This window comes from Dendropsophus ebraccatus, chromosome 5 (genome assembly GCF_027789765.1).
Source record: "Dendropsophus ebraccatus isolate aDenEbr1 chromosome 5, aDenEbr1.pat, whole genome shotgun sequence".
NCBI lineage: Eukaryota > Metazoa > Chordata > Amphibia > Anura > Hylidae > Dendropsophus > Dendropsophus ebraccatus.
Window position 1 is genome coordinate 113,620,641 of NC_091458.1, and position 21,882 is coordinate 113,642,522.

General features: G+C 40.1%; 1 protein-coding gene across 3 annotated transcripts in view; it reads right to left on the reverse strand.

The window, feature by feature from the left end:
• The window catches only part of CFAP47 (cilia and flagella associated protein 47), a 313,997-nt gene that overhangs the window by 176,161 nt on the left and 115,954 nt on the right, over positions 1–21,882 (reverse strand). For all 3 annotated transcript variants that reach the window (XM_069971016.1, XM_069971013.1, XM_069971015.1), the window contains exons 34-38: positions 17,818–18,004; positions 10,333–10,430; positions 10,112–10,228; positions 8,525–8,659; positions 6,416–6,528 (exon numbers count right to left, since the gene is read on the reverse strand). In XM_069971016.1, coding sequence (XP_069827117.1) covers positions 6,416–6,528; positions 8,525–8,659; positions 10,112–10,228; positions 10,333–10,430; positions 17,818–18,004 — 650 coding nt within the window. The remainder of the gene's footprint in view (positions 1–6,415; positions 6,529–8,524; positions 8,660–10,111; positions 10,229–10,332; positions 10,431–17,817; positions 18,005–21,882) is intronic.

Consider the following 21,882-nt stretch of genomic DNA (forward strand, 5'->3'; position numbering starts at 1 on the left):
CAATAGAACCCCCCCCCCCCATAGCTGCTGAACGGCTCCCCAGATATAGCAGTGCTGAATGTGGCACCAGCGTCCAGATGTAGCAGAGCTGAATGTGGCACCACCACCCAGATATACAGTAGCAGAGCTGAATGTGTCACCACCCCCACATGTAGCAGAGCTGAATGTGTCACCACCACCCAGATATACAGTAGCAGAGCTGAATGTGTCACCACCCCCAAATGTAGCAGAGCTGAATGTGTCACCACCACTCAGATATACAGTAGCAGAGCTGAATGTGTCACCACCCCCAGATGTAGCAGAGCTGAATGTGTCACCACCACCCCATCCCCCCACACATGTAGCAGAGCTTAATGTGTTACCCTCTATGTCTAGAAGAGCTGAAGGTGTAACACAGATGGGGATGGATGGGGCAGGAAGCATGCCCACTTGTAACTTGTGTCTGGCCCTCCTCCTCTCCGGGCTCAGAAGACAAGGGGCTGGGCAGCCAGATGCTGATGAAGCAGAAAGGGAGAGCAGGGCTTACTGTAGGTGAGGACAAGGCCTGACCCCCACCCCTGCTCAGTCCCAGTGCATGCAGTCCAGCAGCAGCTGCAGGATCCATATGTCTGTGTGACCCAATGCTGCAAGCAGCTGCAATAAGTATAGTAATTGACTGTTATAAGCAAACAGCAGTATATTAGATAAGATACACTGCCTTACATAGAGAGTACCTGCAGTCAGTAGCATCACTGGGCAGGGGGAGGTAACTAGAAGAAATGTGGGAGACATTAGCAGCAGGGGGCTGGCTCTGGCTTGCATAGCATGCTGGTCCATGTAGTCTGAGACAGTGGGTGGGCACATCATCAGGACAAGGAAGTGAAGAGAAGATGCCTGGATAGAAAAGACTTCACTGTGGCCCCAAAAAAGAGCAGATCACAGCAAAATTTGCCAGGGGGACTTGGGTAAGCAGTAGTCACTATGCCAGCCTGTTTTTGTTTTTTTTCCATTAGAGTTGAACATCCTCTTTAAAAACTTGAACAATACTACAAGTAGCCATCTGAAGATTTTGGACTTTCAATAAATGGACACACCTGTGGTGTTTCAACAACAGTACAAGGTCTGAATCAGAAAAACAAAATACTCTGGCTTCCTGCAGCCACCACTAGGTGGAGTCTTTCTACAGTCACTGTCAAAGCTTTGTTGTTGGAATTTCCAGCAATTTAACAGGTGAGAACAATTTTATTTTATATGGTTAGCATTATTTATTTTTAACTATCCATGTTTCTCTCCATTTAAGGAAGAAATTAAGAGTTCTTAAAAAATATAGTTCCTCAAAGGGGATGCAAGGGAATGCAATTTATGCATTTAATAACAAAGAAAAACTAATCCCACTGTTCTGTTATTATATCTTTGTGCATTCCTGTATAAATAAAAATATTAAAAACATCACAGCTCCAAGAAGTTGTGTTGGGCCTTTTCTAGAGCTGATTCTAGTTTTTCTGTTGCCTGAGCTTAAAATCCATAAATGGGGTTTGCATGCAGAAAATCTGCAGTGTATAGGAGTACCAATAAATTGTACTATATACCTCTCTATAATAGTCATATAGTAATTACTGCATTCCTAGTCCTTACTGTCTTGCATTCCACAACTGTGTCCACCTGGAGTCAATGGAGCAACAGCACAGAACAGATGTGAAGGGAGTGGTGTGTAGCAAAAGATGCTACAATATATGATTTATGGCCACTCTGTGTCCTCTGCTTTACATTCACACTAGTATAAGTAAGATCTATCATTCTAAGCAAGCCTTCAATTATATCACAGAATTGTTGGATTTGGTGTCATTCAACAAAGGCCCAGGGTACAAAAATTCTAAATATATGTGACAGAGGCTTTTTCGCCTATGGTTTGGTTATCCTACCAATTTAGCCCCATGCACTTCACACTTAATGAGATGAAACTGAAACTGCACTGCCACATATGAGGTTGTAAGGTGCAGAGAATGAAGAATTCAACAGAAAACAATTCCAGGAACCCTTTCTAGAAATGTGTCTTTAAAGTGTTACTCTCATTTGTAATAACTTTTGACATGTAATCAGATCCAGAACGGGCGACAGCACAAGTCTCTTCCCAGATGTCAACCAAATGCAACTATTTCTCTTCATTACAGTCAATGAAACAAAAGAGTCAAATCTTTAAATGAGCAGGGAGCGGAGCAGTGAAATCTGCTGCGATCAGTACCCTTTGACAAGTCTGATGACATATATCAGAAGTCCAACAGAACCAGTCTGAGAAGTATGGAATAATGCCTTTGTAGACATAGAAGTGGGACTCTCGCCAGAGGATCTCCAATCCCTAACAGAAACAGTATGCCATCAAGTGAGAAGTAATCCGACAGCATCCAGTAGAATAAACATACACAGCGGCATCCATGTCAAAGTTATTGCACTTCAAAGTTCTTACAAAGGACAGAAACACTTTGATAAAACAGCGTGGAAACCAAAGGTACAACCATGTGGTATTACTGCCTTGTTTACTGTGTGGGTCCATAGAAATGTGACCATAGCCATAGCTATTTCACTGTATAAAATAACCTTAAAACTACTAATTGTTTGAGGCGTCACTTACCTCACATCAACCCCTAATATTATATAAAGCCTGTTACTGATGCCTCTGTAATATACATAGATATTCTTTTTGGGATTCCTGCCAGTGATGTGAATAGCCTTTCTATAGTCTAGTGCTTATAGGCATCTGAGGACAAGCTTATAAAATATATTGATACATATTATGACAGGAGCTGCATCCTCCTATCATTCATCCTGCTGAGTGGAAGGACTCCGACCAGTCAGAATGAAATGGTCACATCAGCAGCGCTGTTCCTGTAATACAAAATCTAATGCCAGCCTGGAACCAATTTGAAATGTTTTGTTACTCTCCCGCTGGAAACAAACCAAATGGAAATACTGTACATCAAAAAGCATTTAACTATAATAAAGGGCTGTGCAGTGCAGCAATTCTGCATGCATCACCAACAGTTCAAATCATTTTCCCTCAATTTCTTCTGCCAAATTAGCGCTGACATTCTGTAATGACAGTTAAATATGAAAAGAGTTTTCTCCCCAAACTATAAGGTGCTGAGAAGCCACTGAAATGGAAAGGGGAGGAAAAAAACAAGCAAGGTATTAACTTGTCAAAAATGTAAGCTGTTATTTTAAATTATATTATGCTTTGTACCAAAATTCATTACTGACAACTAAGTACAAGTAAATTTATAGTTGGCTGATGTAAGTTGAAGAAAAAGCAGCAATTCACAATCAATAATGGACTCATTACATTTATGTGAAAAGTTTGTCATATTCCCAAAAAAATTGTTCCAAGTAGGAAGGCTGTCTATCCAAGCTCACCTGCTATCCGACGTAATTATTTCTGAGGTCAAAGAGTTAATGGCTGGCCTACTGCTGACAATGACAACTTAGACAGGATAAGCAATCTGTACTTTAGATGCGGTCACTTATAAATAGGGCTTATTAATACTGAATGACTCATACAAGGCAACTAATTCATATGTTCAGTCAAAATGTGATTGTACTAACGGTATTGCCTTCAGCCTCATGAACTATATACCTATTAATTTAATTCTGCTATCCCTTAAAGCCAACAAGCTAGCTTATTATTCATACAACGGTTATGAACTGCAATAACTCACATTTATGGCTGATGCAAAGTACGGTATTACATCTCAATTGAACCTAAAACCATATAAGCAGTACAGAATCATAATATGGCCCCTACAGAGTGTTTGGAGCCCTACTATATCTATACCGCCAATGTCATTAAGAGCCAATGAGATGTATTTTCTGAAAAAAAATTACATCATGCTCCAATAGCTGCTGTATTATGAGAGTGTTATTTATTCCGGGTGAGTAGTCGGCACATGGAGCGCCTATAACTTGTATTACAGGGCTGCAGGGATTTCACGTGCCTTCACACAGCCATGAAGTGCATGCACTCCATGAACCAGTAAAAAAAAATATATTAGGAGTTTCATAAGTTACATTTAGGTTATACCGTATAAATATCGGGTTTGCACTCTTTATTTCAAACTCCCTGTCAATACTATGGACTCGGTCATCATATAGAGGTGAGCCATTTACAGCAATATATAGTCTATAAATGAGACAAAGATTACAGGTTGTATGGAAACAGCAGGTTTGCTTCTGAAAGGAAAGCAGCGTGGAATTCGAATTGACCGTGTAGTTATATTATTAGATCATTCCTATGGATGATGGGAGTCAGGGGCAGACACAGACTGCATAGGGCCCCTGTGCAAAAAATGTGCCTGGGCCCCCCAAGAAGCAAACCACACCAGCACACTGAGGTGCATACAAATAAAGCACTTAATGCCTCTTGTGTCACCCCCAGTCCTCCTAGTGTGTAACCTCGTCACCCCACAGTCCTGCTAGTGTGTAAGCTCTTGTGTCACCACCCCAGTCCTCCTAGTGTGTAACCTCATCACCCCTCAGTCCTGCTAGTGTGTATGCTCTTGTGTCACCCCCAGTCCTCCTAGTGTGTAACCTCGTCACCCCTCAGTCCTGCTAATGTGTAAGCTCTTGTGTCACCACCCCAGTCCTCCTAGTGTAACCTCGTCACCCCACAGTCCTGCTAGTGTGTAAGCTCGTGTCACTCCCAGTCCTCCTAGTGTAACCTCGTCACCCCACAGTCCTGCTAGTGTGTAAGCTCTTGTGCCACCCCCCCCCCAATCCTCCTCGTGTACAAGCTCATGTCACCCCCAGTTCTCCTAGTGTGAAAGCTCGTGTCACCCCCACTTCTCCTATTGTGTAAGCTGTTGTGTCACCCCTCAGTCCTCCTGGTGTAAGTTCTTGTGTCACCCTCCAGTCCTCCTAGTATATAAGCTCTTGTGTCACCCCCAGTCCTAGTCCTCCTAGTGTGTAAGCTGTTGGGTCACCCCCTAAAAGTACTGTGATCAACAACACTATATAGCACAGAACTTTTAGTTGTACCCCATACCGCGAGAGAGAGGAATTAGATGGGTAGATAGAATAGATGGATAGATAGATAGATAGAGGAGATAGACAGAAGAGAGAATCTTACCAAAGAACTGCAGCTGCATGGGGAGGATGAGAAGGAGAAAGGATGTACACAGGCCGTGCAGAGGTCACAGGTCACCACACAGAGTAAAGCCCAACCTTTGTTAGGGCCGTTCACACTACAGAATCAGTGCTGACATTCCCCACTCAGCAGCTCCAGGATGACATATAATCCTCCTCCTACAGGGGTGGGGCTAACAGAATGTGGACACATAACTCCACCCACCTGAGGACTTACTGTTTCCTCACTGGCAGGAACAGGACACAGACAGGAGGTGTGACATCACAGGAAGTAAAGAAAAGGGTATGTAGAATATACAACACCCACAGAAGTCAATGCAATGCTAGTTTATTGAAAAATCCCGTACAACCCCTTTTACATCTTAAGGCTTTGTTCCCACATTGTCTTTTTATGCAAAAGAACAGCTGTTGTTTCAAAAAGTAACGGACGTTATTTTACAATGATGGCCGTCAATCGTGATCCTGATTAACTTCCATCATTGTCAAACGGCTGTTATTTTGCCTCAAACATACATGATATTTTTTTACATTTACATGATACTGGCTCTTTTTCCTATCTCCACTTTTATTAACAGGGAATTCCAACACCATTTCCTTTTTTGAAAGCTAGTCGCTTCTTGTGACATGTCATACATTTATCTCCAAGGATACAAAATGTGTTTCAATACTTCAAGTCATTTTAGAGGATTAAGAATTAAGTACTGCTCCAGGAATAAGACAGCCAAGGAACAATAAAGAAAGATGAAGGAGGGAAAGGAGGTCAACACTGCTTTTCTTCTTGTGTAAAGAAAAAAGTGGAACAAGGTCAAGAGCAAGATGACTGCCACGTTGACAAGGAAGTGAGCTCTGACCCAGCTTTTACTCCCTGTCAACTTCAGTTTTGAGTATAAAGGATGATGTAATATGGGTCGCATGATAATGTATGCGCAATGGGAGAACACAGTAAATTTATACATGCTTTACATGTCAAAGCACATTGCTCAAGCTATTGCGGTCTCATATCAAGGTATCCAAGCATCAGAAGTCAAACAATACTAATTGTTTTTAAGCTGGAGAAAACTTCAGCAAATATACAGAAAATGAAAGCCACAGATTAGCCCCTATATAAACTAAAAAAGACAGCTAACATAGCCAATTAATGTGTGTATAGTATTTACCATGTATGAATTATGTAAACATCTGGATTTCCCCTGGTACAAATGAGGTCCTTATTATTCATAATTAATATGTAACATTTGTATATTCCATACTCAGGCTGTCTGAGCTGTCACTTTCAATGAAGACAATGAAAAAGGTTACTTACTTTGGGGCAATCATTATTGTGTTTCCTTTAGGCAATGAGAAATCAGATGACTCTCGACCTACAATTGTAGGCTGGTACGCTAATGGTTTGCTGCTTGGATTTTTCAGACGAACCTATTCCAACAACATACAATTACAAAGGTCAGACTATTGATCAGCAGTTGTGTATAGGTGAGGTACTGACAGAATTTGATTGAATACCAGCAATAAAAAATGCTGCTCACGTGTGGCCATATCAACTTAATTGTTGGGAGAAAAAAATACTGTAAAACCCTACTAAAGATTTACATTGAATGGTCACTGTATTAGAGACACTCATCTACCAGTGTGTTGGACCTTCTTCAATCTTCAGAACCACCACAACCCCTTGTGGCTTAGGAATATTGGCCCATTTTGGCCCATGATAGCTTGACTATTTCCACAAATTAGATGTGGGCGCTGCCACGCTCTAAACAGTCTGTTCCACATTTCAGGAATGGTAAAAAGGATTAGGTATAAAGAGATGGAGATAAATTTGGTTGACCACAGTGCTCAGATAAATCCTACTATCCCACCATCCATCCTCAGGTATTATGGATTATGCTAATTTTTGGGTAAGTACTTAAAACAGATTTTTTAAAATTCACCTGTCGAATACTGGTTCATAAATAGAACTTAGACCATAAATGGGTGAAAAATCCAATTATTCACCTAAAAATAGGCACAAAGCCCTCAATAAATTTCCCCTATAGTATCTCTGAAAAAAAAGCTGAAATTACTGGATCTGATGAAGGGAGTTGGAGTTTTCGAAACCCGTCATTCTTGGATTATTGCTAAAGTTGAGCGAACCTCGAGCATGCTCGAGTCGATCCAAACCCGAACTTTCGGCATTTGATTAGCGGTGGCTGCTGAAGTTGGATAAAGCCCTAAGGCTATGTGGAAAACATGGATATAGTCTTTGGCTGTATCTATGTTTTCCAGACGACCTTAGAGCTTTATCCAAGTTCAGCAGCCACCACTACTCAAATGCCTAAAGTTCGGGTTCGGATCGACTCGAACCCGAACCCGATTCGCTCATCTCTAATTATTGCTTCTATTATTTACTCAAATTCTCATAAACTACATCTATTCCTTCTGTGGAGTTACTGGGCAGCACCATCCTCATTGGCCAGCTTTTTTGCTCTACTACCTACTTAAAAAAAAAATTAAAAAAAAATCTGTCACTGCGGTTTTTGGGCTAATCCTTTATATGTCCCATTCCTTTTGAATCCACTTCTGCCTTGACTGAAAAACCATCCTATTCTTCCAAAAACAGTTTTTTTGACAAGGTAAGAGTAGTGGCAAAATGGGTTGAATTGATTAATAATGTGCAATTACCCTTTTGGGGACCTGTACAGTGAATGTAGGTGTACACAGCATCTATTATAATAACATATCATACATTTAGTGAAGAATTAAGGCACATTTTCTGGCCTAAATCACCAATAAATAAATGTGTAAAATTCATGAATCTTCTTAAGCTTACAGAGATAAAAGCTGCTACCGAACATCAAGCCTGGAAATAAAATGACTGATAGCTAAAATATCAATAGGGGTCTGTAAGTGCTTTCTTTTTTTATCATCTAAAAGTGATGAGTGCTGACTTGAAAGAAATTGGGCTTCTTACAAAATGAATGTGTCATGTCTGGAAATTGGAAATCTTGACCCCTTGAATGGCTTTCTATCTCTATTTCCGAGTTAGCCAGGTTCCAAGTGAACAGTCTACATCAAAACAGTGAGAAAAATCTGTACTGTCTCTGGTCAAGAGTCAAATTACTGTACATGATCCCAGATGACAGCCTCAGTGGTTGCCCCTGAATCACTTCTGTACAAACCTTTAACTATTATTTGGTTTGCCCATAGTGTATAGCGCTCAGGAAACAAACTCATACTATACAGCAGGAATCCTTTTGTCAAGCCTCCTTTAAGAATGAGGCTCCTCTTTTAAAGTACCTCACAAGCCACCCTAGGCAGAAATAAATACAGACAATAAGAGGCATAGTTAGAAGCTCCTAGGCTCAAATGTTGTACTTTATGTTACTGTCCATTACTTTGAAAATTGACTTGATACTACTAATAGATGCTTTGTTACCTGGCGTGAAATTGTTTGGTGAAGAGCCCCATCAAAAGTAATTGTTTTCTTAGGCACATAAAGAGGAAGTCTTTCATGCAGATACACACACAGCATTAGCATTGTCACTGGATTTGGATCACATATGTCTGTGGCCTGCATGGAAGATAAAATGTATATTGAATGTAAACAGTACACAAAATATCATTAAACTGGCTACCCTCCTTTATCAAGACTATATATCATACGTTTACAGATTTAGGCTATGTTCACACAGCGTAAAAGTACGGCCGTTGTTGTTGCCATCGACATCAAAGGCCGTACTTTGTACGCTGGAACACACTGCCCTATCTTCTATGGGATCCCGGCTGGAGCGTATACACATCGTATACGCTTCGGCCGGGATCCCATGCAGAGCCGCAAAGAACTGACATGTCAGTTTTCTGCGGCTGCAATTAACTGAATTGCAGCCGCAGAAAGACCTGTCAGTTCACACAATGAAGCGAGTGGCTCCGGCCGCTTGCTTCACTGTGTGCTATGAGAGTTCTGATGCGGGCGCACGCTGATGCACCCGCATCAGAACCCTGCGGCAGAAAAGATCATCCGGCCGTTACTGCAGTACTGTCCGGGATGATCTTTGAAGAGACTGGTCATTCCGTGACCCGGCCGGGTCATGGAACAGCCGGTCTCTTACGTAATGTGAACATAGCGTTAGGGTCAATTTACACATACAGGATCTGCAGCAGATTTGATGTCGCAGATATCAACGTAACTAAATGCTGTAACACTGCATCAAGTCCAGAACCTTTATATCTGCTGCAGATCCTGTGTGCGTGAATGTACCTCATATATTCACCGATCCACCTTGTCCCTCCAAATGAATAAGATGACATCGCTCTGCAGTGACGTCACTCTGGCGCTCATCACTGCAGAACACTGCCCCATTATTCATTAGGAGGGGCACATCGTTTGCACATTGAATAAAAGTAAAAATATCATCAAAATGGCACTGAGGATCAAGGTAAGAAAACTAACCTCATCTTCAACACCACATGTGCTATCGAACATAGCAACAGGTTAGTGTAACAATACCAGCAAAGGACCCCCTGCAATTTCACACTTATTCCCTTACCCTATACAAGGGGACAGATATTAATTTTTAAATAATTTTAATTGGCAAAGCCTTTTAAAGGATTTTTCTAGGAAAACGTGACTGATGGCCTATTAGCACCTCACCCACCATCAGCCATTGGTGGCCTATTCAGAGGAAGAGAAATTAGTCACATTTGCTTAGAAATCCCCTTTAAATAGGAATAGAATATTATGGTGACTGATCCACATCATTTTTGCAGTGGGATTAGCATACAGTATAATTAAAAAAAAAAAGTATCTGTACAATGTGAAGAAGGACAAATGTTCAGCGTTGTTCAGTTCAATTTATGTATTGGGTGTCAAATTATTTCTTTGGAGAATTAGCAATTAGCATGAAGCCGAATAAAAACAACCTTGGTATTAAGGGAACAATGACAGTTCTAACAATAAGGAAAAATTATTCCATTTTGTGCATTGCTGAGAGAGTAACTTTTCATAGGGCAGTTGAAAAATCACCTGTATGTCTATGTTAAGATTGACAGTCCGGAATGCACTGACTAGAATCAGGCAATTGTGCAGGCATTGCTCTGGGGTCTCGGGGTTAGTGTACATGTTGATGAAATGCGTTGAAATCTGAAAAAAAAAAAAAAACAATAAAAAAAACAACAACACATTTTTCTTTAAAATTTACAAAAAAGAGGACATACTGTACTTACTATAAGAAAATTAGTACTCACAAGATATGGGCAATACGCTGCCACCTGGGCAGTGAGAACAAGCCCATCTAAAAGGTCTTTATCAAAGTTCATAATCCATCTTGTGGGTGGTATGTCACCTAGACTCAAAAAAATGCATTTGTAAGTATGAATTCTTTAACTTTTAAATTATATTATTGCTAAGAAAGCTATAAGAGTATATAAAGTGCAAATCCTGTAAGGGTTGGAGAGGCCACTTGGAACGGGTAAGTATACTTTGTTTATTATGATTGCGCACCCTCTTGCCTTTCTGTCATTTTTTAGTTTCATGGGACTTCTCCTTTAATAACCAGCTTGTTTCAATCATCTACTAATCTTTCAGTAAAGTAATATTTTCTCACATTGCTTCTGATGTTTCCCCCAACTAACCTCAGATTGTGTTCTCTTGTTCTTATGTCCAGTTTCTTAAGAAAAACATGTCCCTCCTTTCCTCTAGACCAGGCATGTCCAAACTTTTTTCGAAGAGTGCCAAATTTGATGAAGTGAACATGTGCGAGGGCCGACCATTTTACATGCTACATGCTATATGCTTTATAACACAGGCAGATAATAGCAAGCTGGATACCTGGGGGGCCGTAAAAGTTCGGAACGCGGGCCGCAAATGGCCCTCCGGACGAACTTTGGACATGCCTGCTCTAGACCATACAGATTTAGGCTGCGTTCACACTACGTATATTTCAGTCAGTATATTTCAGTCAGTATTGCAACCAAAACCAGGAGTGGATTAAAAACACAGAAAGGATCTGTTCACACAATGTTGAAATTGAGTAGATGGCCGCCATATAACAGTAAATAACGGCCATTATTTCAATATAACAGCCGTTGTTTTAAAATAACAGCAAATATTTGCCATTATATGGCGGCCATCCACTCAATTTCAACATTGTGTGAACAGATCCTTTCTGTGTTTTTAATTCACTCCTGGTTTTGGTTGCAATACTGACTGAAATATACATATACTGACTGAAATATACGTAGTGTGAACCCAGCCTTACATAGACTACTTCATGGTATGTGGTCTCCTGTGCCCAATTGCACAGCATGCTTGTGATTTGTACAGCACATCCTATGACACAGGGAACCACAAGACTAGTCACTCTAGAATGGAGGGGAGGTGCTTAAAGGAGTTCCCTGTCTCAAACCCAAGGAAAGGGATTATCGAGCCCCACTGCATTTTGGGCTGACTTAAAGGAGAAGTCCCGCCATTTTGAAAATCCGGCAGTCGCCGGCAGGTCCCTCCGATGACCACAGGCACAGGGAGGGTGGGCACTAGTTATCAAATTCCCCCCTGCCAGATTTTTTAAATAGCCAGACTTTTAAGCAGTTAAACTTACTTGCCTGACAGTGCCAAGTTCCAGTTACGCATCGGTAACTACAGTACATCCATTTTTACATGCAGGGAATGATCAATTGCTAGAAGCAGATCACCAACACTTACCATCTAATCTGGCTGATAAATGAGTGTAACTACTTTTTCTCAGTTATACTACTCCTATTAAAGGTGTTATCCAGCCCTACATAAACATGGCCGCTTTCTTTTAGAGACAGTATCACTCTTGTCTCCAGTTTAGGTGGGGTTTGTAACTCAGTTCCATTGAAGTCAATGGAGCTTAATTGCAAACAACACCTTACCTGGAGACAAGCGTGGTGCTGTCTCTGGAAGAAAGCGGCCATATTTTGTAGCGCTGGATAACCCCTTTAACATTAACACGCTTAAACTTCTTCCTGTGTCATTTATTTGGCACTGTCAGAGGTTTAAATTGGGGTCAAAAGTGCTGACAGATTCTCTTTAAACAAATAAAACCATAGACTGGAGGTAGAAGAACTTCTATAGATTATGCAGAGCGCTGGTTTCTGATAATGAATGTGCCACACAATGCTAAGTGACACATATTAATTTTTTGAGCAGAGTGATAATGTTCAGAAAACAATGGACTGGAACCATGATCCTTTCACTGCCTAACAACTACTGTTTTCTTATAAGAATGAATAAAATCAAGCTTCCAATACTGTATGAATAAACCAATAAGATGACAGCACTGAACCTTGTGTGAGAATGGAGAAGCAATATCTCAAATACACACAAAACTAATTACAGGTGTCTGAATAGAAAATCTAAGCTGTAAGATGGCTTATAGCCACAGCCATTCTCATAACCCTACAATATAGACTTCATTTGCTTCTCGGAGATAACACTGGCAAGCAATAATAATAAATACAATTCATAATGTACAATACTTCTATTATCTGGTTCAAACTGTTTTTTTTTTTTTGGAGAGCATTATCTTTTAACCATGAGACTCAAAAAGTCAATCTGTAGGGAGGTCAATCTGTAATCACTGGAAATAAATGCATAATCCAATTATAACAAAAAAAGATATTATGAAAGCAGAGTAGAATGGTAAAAAAAAAAAAAAACAGATTTCCGAGAATTAGAGAGTTAAACAATGCGAAGCAAAGTGACACGCTCATTGTACTACTTCAATGCAAATGTTTATTTATACTGAAAACTATTATATCCATTTTCTCTATATTCAAGAAAATTATAATCATCAAGGCACAGTTACAAATGATCAGACCAGCATTATGCTGCCTTCTGCTGTGTAAGAGAGGGATCAACGCAATGCATTAGTCTATATACAATGCATTTGAAACACGAAAAAAAGTTTTCCCCATCAATCTGCCCTAACGGCTGTGTTAACACACACACATACACACATATTCACCAATTAAAGGCTATGTTCACACAACCTCAAAATTAAAGAAAAGGTGCTGATTTTGATATCTAAAAAAACGTCAGTTTTTGCCGCAATTTAACTGACTGCAATGGCAATGCATTAAAGTCTATTGAAGTCAATGGGAAGTCCAATGCACACAATGCATTAAATAACAGACGTTTTTACTGCAGACGTCAAAATAATGATCATGATCATTTTTTTTGGATGTCTTTTGCAAACAGTGGACGTTTTTATTAGTTGTGCACACACAGTTTTTCTTTTCTCACTGTTCTTTCTCCGTTTTTCCTTTTAAATTTATTGGACTTTTCAATTAAGCCGCATCCAAAGGCCAATTAGTAGCCCTAACTAGAATAATGTCCTAGCAGCCGTCATTGCAAGGGAAGGCTAGACAGCTTAATGACGTCTGTTATTTTAGACTCAAAATGATGGATGTCATTTTAAAAGGAGCTGAAAAAACGTTGTGTGAACATAGCCTATCTGAGATTTTTTAAGCCAAACCAAGGAATGGATTTGAAGAGGAGAAATCTGTCTTTCCTTTATCACCTGTTCTCTGGTTATAGTCTGTTCCTAGTTTTGGCTTCAAAAATCAGTCATATAAATTGGTCAATTATCTGAGTGTGTAAATGCAGCCTAAGGCTATGTTCACACTGCGTATATGTGCGGCCGGACATATACGTGGTAAACTCCGGCCGGAGATTTACGCTACTTGCGGCCAGCTACGTACGGACCGCGAACTTACGCCCGAAGTCTACTTACGCTTCCCGAGCGCCCTACGTAGCGATCTGACAGCGTTCTTTTACTTGGAAAGCTTCGCCTAGCCCCGGACACCCCACAGAACCTTTTGGATCGGCACAAAAAGCTGCAAAAATGAAGAAATCACCACTACGTACGGGACCGCATGTAACGCTACGGGCGTAAGTTACGGCATTTTCGTCCGCAAACAATGGTCTGGTTCATTTTTTACGCTGCCGCGTACGATCCGGGCGTAAGTTCGTACGTAGTGTGAACTGTGCAGCCGTACTTCGTATACTTTCCATTGTACGCAAACTACGTAAGTCTCCGGCCGCTTATTCACGGAACGCGCTACAGCCGGAAACTTATGTAGTGTGAACATAGCCTAATACCGTATAATGAGAAAGTGAAAACAGAATTTTTGCTAATTTATTAAAAAGGAAAAACTAACATTTTGCATAGACATAAGTAATAGGACCCTCTGCTGTGACGCTTGAAATTTATCTCTAGGGCCTGCCATTTCTCAATATCTTTCAGATATTTCTCCACCTGATTTGGGGTCACCTGTGGTAAATTTGGACATGATTTTGAAACACAGGACCCTGTTTATATTAGGTCTCACAGCTGAAAATGCAAATCAGAGTGAGAAAAGCCATGTGGTGTAAAGAACTGCCTGTGGAGCGCAGAGACAGTTTTGTACAAAGGAACAGATCTACAAAAGCTTAAAAAAAAAAAACAAGATGGTTATTTTGAACATAAAACAAAAGACTGGTCATGGTAAAGAAAAAGCTGAGGGAAGTGCTGAGGACTTGAGTTAAAGGTTCACCTTCCAACAAGACTATGGGAGAGATTTATCAAACATGGTGTAAAGTGAAACTGGCTCAGTTGCCCCTAAACACCAATCAGATTCCCCCTTTCATTTTCCAAGGAGTTTGTGAGGAATGTAAAGCGGAATCTGAATGGTTACTAGGGTCAACTGAGCCAGTTTCACTTTACACCATGTTTGATAAATCTCCTCCATGACTCTAAGCAAACAGCGAAGACAGAAACCAGTGGCTGAAGAAGTTAGATGCAGCCCTAGGGAGTTCTGGAAATCAAAGATAAAACCTATGGCTGTACCCATGTTTTCCAGGACTCCCTAAGGCTGCATCCAACTTTGTCAGCCACCAGTATTCAAATGCTGAGCTATCTGATTCAAGCATGCTCGAGTTGCACTCGGCTCTACCCATTACTATTGAGATAGCTAATTTTACCTGCAGTACTATGAAAAGTCACTGAGCTCTGTATCACATGAGGCACTAAGAAATAAATGTTGTATACAACAAGCACATGAAATTGGTCAGTGTATTTATAGTATCACTGTCCACATGGTCATTGTGTAGGCTATAAACCATGGAATGGACGCTTGTATATGTCTCCACTTCCAATAACCATTGAATAATGCAGTAAAAGTGTGCTATTCACCAGTGATGTCTCTAGTCAGGTAACTTATTTTAATTTCAGATTTGAGGAACACTAATACAAACATCTTAAAATGTCCTTCCTATGCCTAGAGCTTGGGGTGAAAGATGAAGCTGGCACATGTAAAGCGGGATTGATTTGCATTAAATTGTTACTGAAGTCAGTTTTGATATGGTCAAGGCAATTTTCTCATTGTGTCCCTCAGTTTATGCCTGAATGCTCACATACAGCTGTCATGTATTGCATTGTGTAGTCCCAAGATTAATATGCAGTGAAAAAAACATGATTTTATACAGTAACCAATATAGCTGTCAGTGTTATTGTTTTTGTGTTTTATTATTACTATTTCTGAACATTGTTAATTTTGCACATTTAGTCACATTTACTCGAGAAAACCTATTTAACTCAATAAGTCAATAATATGATCTCTTACATATTAGCTGATCATAACAATGGGCTAGTGTAAATGGGAATTGAAGGGGTACTCCAGTATTTTTTTTTCTTTCAAATCAACTGGTTTTAGAAAGTTCTACAGATTTTTTAATTTACTTCTCTTTACAAATCTAAAGACTTCCGGTACTTATCAGCTGCTATTTTCCCTAATACCAGGAAGCAGTATTTTCTTTCCAGTCTGACACAGTGTTCTCTACTGTCATCTCAGTCTGTAAAAGGTACTGTCCAAAGCAGGAGAGGTTTTCTATGGGGATTTGCAACTGATCTGAACAGTTCCTGACATGGACAGAGGAGTCAGCAGAGAGCACTGTGTCAGACTGGAAAGAAAACACCACTTCCTGCAGGACATACAGCAGATAAGTATGGGAAGGCTTGAGATTTGTAAATAGAGAAATATTATGAGACTGTAAAACCCTTCACTTATTTCCCCTCTCTTTTCAAAGCCAGAGGCATCCTGTGTAATGTAGCCCGCAGAAGGAGCACATAAAAAAAAAAAAATAGCTATATACAAGGCACACACAAGAGCTTCCACGATATTTGTCATAATAGGTAAAACTGGCGGAAATTACCCAGCCTCCGTGTCATACTGGCAGTCTATGAGTCTTGTGCGCCTCCTCAATCCACGCGGAAGGATTGTCTGGTTATGCTGGGTTGTCATGACAACTGCTATACAGTATATATTAAACATTCTTTTTTTTTTGTTGTTCAACAATAAGTGTTGATTACTCTTTGGGAGCAAAAATTAATATGAGACACTGCCTTTTTTTCGGGGAAACAGGGTAAAAGTCTACTTTATACTACTACGCTAATAAAGTTTTATTAAATTAAATTTACACAAAAAAGATCTTGTGTTCTGTTTATAAATGGGAGGTTTTGTAGCCATAATAAATTAAGAGTAAAATGTGGCTGAATTACAGCAATGTGAAAAGGTATATTGGTATGATTTTTCACTCCAGTAAATAGTAATGTATCGTGCATTGACCTCTACTATATACTGTGTGAAGCTGTAGATTACTATTAAAATCCATGGCCCCTTTATTTTCCCATAGTCTGCTGCAATGTTTGTTTGGCATGAACCATTTGTCTATTAGCAATCCTTTACTTCTATGGTGTGCGGGAAAAGTGTAAACAATCATCAAAAGCTAAAGTAAGCATCACACTATTTTTTCATTACATTGGATTAAAAGTCTGATGGATTTCATCAACATCAGCTTATTTTAATAAAGAAGAATTAACACACACGTCTGTGTACACAACTCTGACCTTTTAAATACTGGAAGAGGTTTTTTACATAAAATATTAAGATTTTGTTTTTTATTGACAAAACTTTCTGATTTATTTTTTTAGACTAGGATTTAAAAACTGACCCTGACCCTAAGCTAATCAGTTGACCTCACAGACACCACTTAGATCCACCCAGTGGTGAGGCATTAGTATGTATGATATTAAAGGGGTATTCCAGGAAAATATAAAAAAAAAAAAAACTGTGAGGGTAGGCGGCTGTAGGGACATAACAATTAAGTCATATTTACCTGTCTCGGTGCTCCCATATACTTACTTGCCTGCTGGTCTCCTATATCTTCTGGCCCCATGACGTTACATCCTGCTTAGAAAACCCTGTAAGTGACTGAGGCGGAACACCTCTGCAGTACAGGATTCGGGAGAGTGCTGTACTCAGTTCTCTCCAGTGGCTCCATAGAGAATGTATAGAGCCGCGGGTCACCGCCAATTGAAAACAAAGGAGTCGGGGGCTGATCTGGAGATCTACAGAGTGCACGAAGGTCACCTCCCCCCACCACCACCACTATCTCTTACTTGTCCCCTATACTGTGGCTAGGGGACAAGTAGGTTTTAATCAGAAAAGCCCTTTAATTTTCAATTCACTTTTTTTTTTTTAAATGAGGCAACAAGGGAAAGGAGAGATACGAGAGAAGGGGTAATAAAGTGTTAAACACTTCAGAGATTACACTGAGGTGTGAACCAGCACAGGGAGGTAAGTTTCATTTTGAGTTTTTGTAATCAGATCTCCTCTCTTCCATTTACTACCCACACAGTAACACTACAAACATTTCAATTTGCTCACCTTTTTTACAATTTCTCCACACCACCTTTCTCATCTTTTCATAGCGGACATTGAGCCAAGTAAGAAGAATTCTCTCAGATGTTGAATATATGTTGCTCGATAAAGGCTCTGAACTGATTTTTGGCATGCAATCTATCACACTGTCATCATCACTCTTTCTCTGTGTAATGCGTGAAAGGATGAACACCTGAAAAAAGAAGGCACAGCATTAAAAACAGGCTGCCTCAATTTGATTGCTTAGAGGATACGATACTCTGAAAGAATTGATTAAAGAGAACAATGTTAACAAAATAATAACAAGTAATAAAAAAAAAAGTTAAGTAAAATATTAGTTAAAAACAAATCAATATTTAACTAACAGTAACTTTGTGTTTATTATACATGTGTTTCTTTAGTCCCCACTGTTTATATAGAAAAAAAAGAGGGAAAGCGCTCCATGGCGAGGATCAACTAAACAAGGGTGAAAAACTGGGGTGCACAGATTGAGTTGTGTTAGCAGGGAGGCACAACACTTGTAAGCACATATACAGCGGACCGCAGCTACTTCCAATCTCCACCAGGGAATAATAGAAGAAAACAGCCTCCAACCACACAACAAGGGTCATAGGGCGCAGGTCCGACACAGATGGTGACAAGGTAAGTATCCAGATATGGAATGTTCTATTATTAAAAAGACCCAACATGTTTCGGAACCGCACCGGTTCCTTTTTCAAGAGTCATATCTATGACTAATACTGTACACTGAACAATTTTACTATAAAGTGGGCAACCCCTTTAAGGTCCGTGATTTATTTCTTGTCTGTATTATATGCTAATATAGTGTTTAAAGGTCAAGGATGTAAAGATGCTACCAAGTCTGAATGTCTGCACCCTAATCCTGGCCCAGCTAGGCTTGAGTGATGTCCTTAGGGAAAAGGAACATCATCACAAGGCTATTGTCTAGGACTTCAATCAAGCCTGACCTGGCTGTTGTCTTTCTGCAGACTCTTCCCTTCTTTAACTTTAAAAGGTTCATTAACTTACGGGGCAAGCAGGGATCACATTTCTGGCGTGTCAGGTACTGGTGCTAGTTAAGGGAGAAAAAGTTTTTTGACAATTTCCATTTAATTTCACTATTTCGACTACTGACGAGAAGCAAGAGGTAGTTGCATGCCAAACAATGATTAAAACGATATATAACATGTATAACTTATATTGTATCTGATGGCCTATAAAAAATTCAAACCATTGTTAACAAATATACGTTCCTTAAAATCGCTCCATTCCCATGCTTATAACGCTTTTATCCTTTGGTCTATGGGGCTGTGTGAGGCGTAATTTTTTGCGCAATGATGTGTTCTTTCTATCGGTACCTTGATTGCGCATATACGACTTTTTGATCGCTTTTTATTACATTTTTTCTGGATTTGATGCGACCAAAAATGCGCAATTTTGCACTTTGGGATTTTTTTGCGCTGACGCTGTTTACCGTGCAAGATAAGGAATGTGATTAATTAATAGTTCGGGCGATTACGCACGCGGCGATACCAAACATGTTTATTTATTTATTTATTTGTTTACTTTTATTTAAAACCTGGGAAAAGGGGGGTGATTCAGACTTTTATTAGGGAAGGGGGCTTTTTACTATAAACAACACTTTTTTTTTTTTTACACTTCTACTAGAAGCCCCCATGGGGGACTTCTAGTGTATATACTTTGATCTCTCATTGAGATCTCTGCAGCATAGATATGCTGCAGAGATCCATGAGTTAGGCACTCGTTTACTTCCGGCTGCTGCAGCCAGAAGTAAACGAGTGCCGAGTCGGGGGCGGCACCATCTTGGACGAGTCCCCGGCCGGCATCAGTAACGGAGATCGCTCCTCCGGGATAACGTCCCGGAGGAGCGATCTCCCCCACTAGACACCAGGGAAAGGTTGCCTCCGGTAATCGGAGGCAGCTGTCAACTTTGACAGCTGCCTCCGATTAGCTAATTAGCGGGCATGGCGATCAGACCGTGCCCGCTAATAGCGGCGGTCCCGGGCTACACGCGGCACTCGGGACCGCGGCCCCGCTTTGAAGTGCTAATGAGGACATATGACGTACCGGTACGTCATATGTCCTTAAGAGGTTAAAATGTATGGTCTACAGGGGCCAATAATAAAGAGGAATATGCAAAAAAGCCTGTGGAGCCTCATTTAAGAGTCTCGAAACACAGGATAGGCCAGATATCCCTCCAGGAAGGGCCCAGCCAAGGGGTGGCTGGGTCCTTCCCGGAGGGATTTCTGGCTAGTCCTGTGTTTTGAGACTCTTAAATGAGGCCCCACAGGCTCTTTTTTTGCATATTGATGTTTCACAGCGAGCGATGCACCTAGGATTTTACTGCATTGAGCGCTTTCACTAGCAGCTGGCAGTGTTATCTTTGGCTGGTCTCCCTGAGATCAGTGATCTGTTTCTCTTATGATAATAAAGAGCCACTATCAGGAATAACACTTTTCACATATCTTTCTGACATATCTACAATTTTGGCTGGTTGAGGGTCTGAGTGTTCAGACTGTAGCCGATCAAAAGAATAAACTGGGAAAAGTCACACTCAGCATATTCCTCTTGTGTCACGTGAGGAGACGGACGCATAATAAGTCTGTGGGGCATGTCCCTTCACATAGACACAGAGCAAGAAGAGGATCGTGCGGCAGCGTAGCTGTTTCCCCACTCATTCACCTGATTGGTCAGAACACTTAGGGGACATTTATTAAGTCCGACGTTTTTTACGCCGGACTTAAAAATGTCCCCGCATCTCCAGCGCTATGGAGATTTATGTAGAGGCGGACTGCCTCTACATAAATCCCGGGCGCTCCGGTGCGCACAGCCGAAAACCTATGCCACCTGAGGGCTGGAGTAGGTTTTCGGCGTATCTTTAAGTGAAAAAAATGCTGAATCGCGCGGATGATAAGTCCGCGCCCCCCGTCTCTATATACTCTCTCTCTCTCTCATATATATATATATATGTATATATATATATATATATATATACATACATACATACACACCCCTTGGACTAACCACAGAGCATCTGTAATTACATTTTAAGTTTTTACTATTTTAAATTGTTGATATTTATTTAAAACATAATACAATACACAGACAGCTGTTAAAGTATACCTACTGTAAATATGCCAAAACAACAGGCAATAGAGGCATACAGCTCCAGGCCTTTCAACAGGCCCAGTCTGTCCTCAAAAGGCCCGAACTCTATCACAACAAATAACTGGCTTACAAGGGGGGCTCCAAACCTTTGAACTAAAACATGCTATTACTACATCATACTGCCATTAATATAGTAAGAGAAAAATAGAAGGAATTTCTTCACTACACCATTGAAAATTACAATATGCTGTAGAGCCAGATTTGCTCCTGTTCATCGGTGTGACAGCACATAATCTTTTACATAGAAATACATGCCAATGTGAAGCTGTAAACTCTAAAGATAAGTGACAGCGAAGCCTCTCTATTTCCCTAAGCACATGGCTCCTCATAATGACAAGAAGATCTGCAGCTTGTGAAGAATGTCCTAAGATACAGTACATGCACTGGACACAAATAAGTGGACCACAATAAGGTTTTCAGGCTTTTATTTTTTTATTTACTATACATGATGATTAACCTTTATGGCTATATGGGAGACAACCAATTATCATATATACTTTCCCCAGTGGCAATAAAAACTTAGATTTTATTAAATAGCAGTTATTAAATGTTCATATAATTCAATAAGTGTATTGCCCAAGAAAAAATAACAATAAATATGTAATACAATATATGTACCCAGAAATGGCTCCTGCAAAATACAAGGCATATATATAGTCACACATGAGAAAAAAAAAAATGCTTTGACTGATGGATTTTTTTTTTTTTTACCAGTCTTTAAAGTTAAAATAAGTTCTGGTATTAGGGGTTAAAATACCAGAACATTTTATTAAAGTATTGTATTGTCCCCCAAAAGTTATACAAATCACCAATATACACTTATTATGGGAAATGCTTATAAAGTGTTTTTTTCCCTGTACTTACTACTGCATCAAGGCTTCA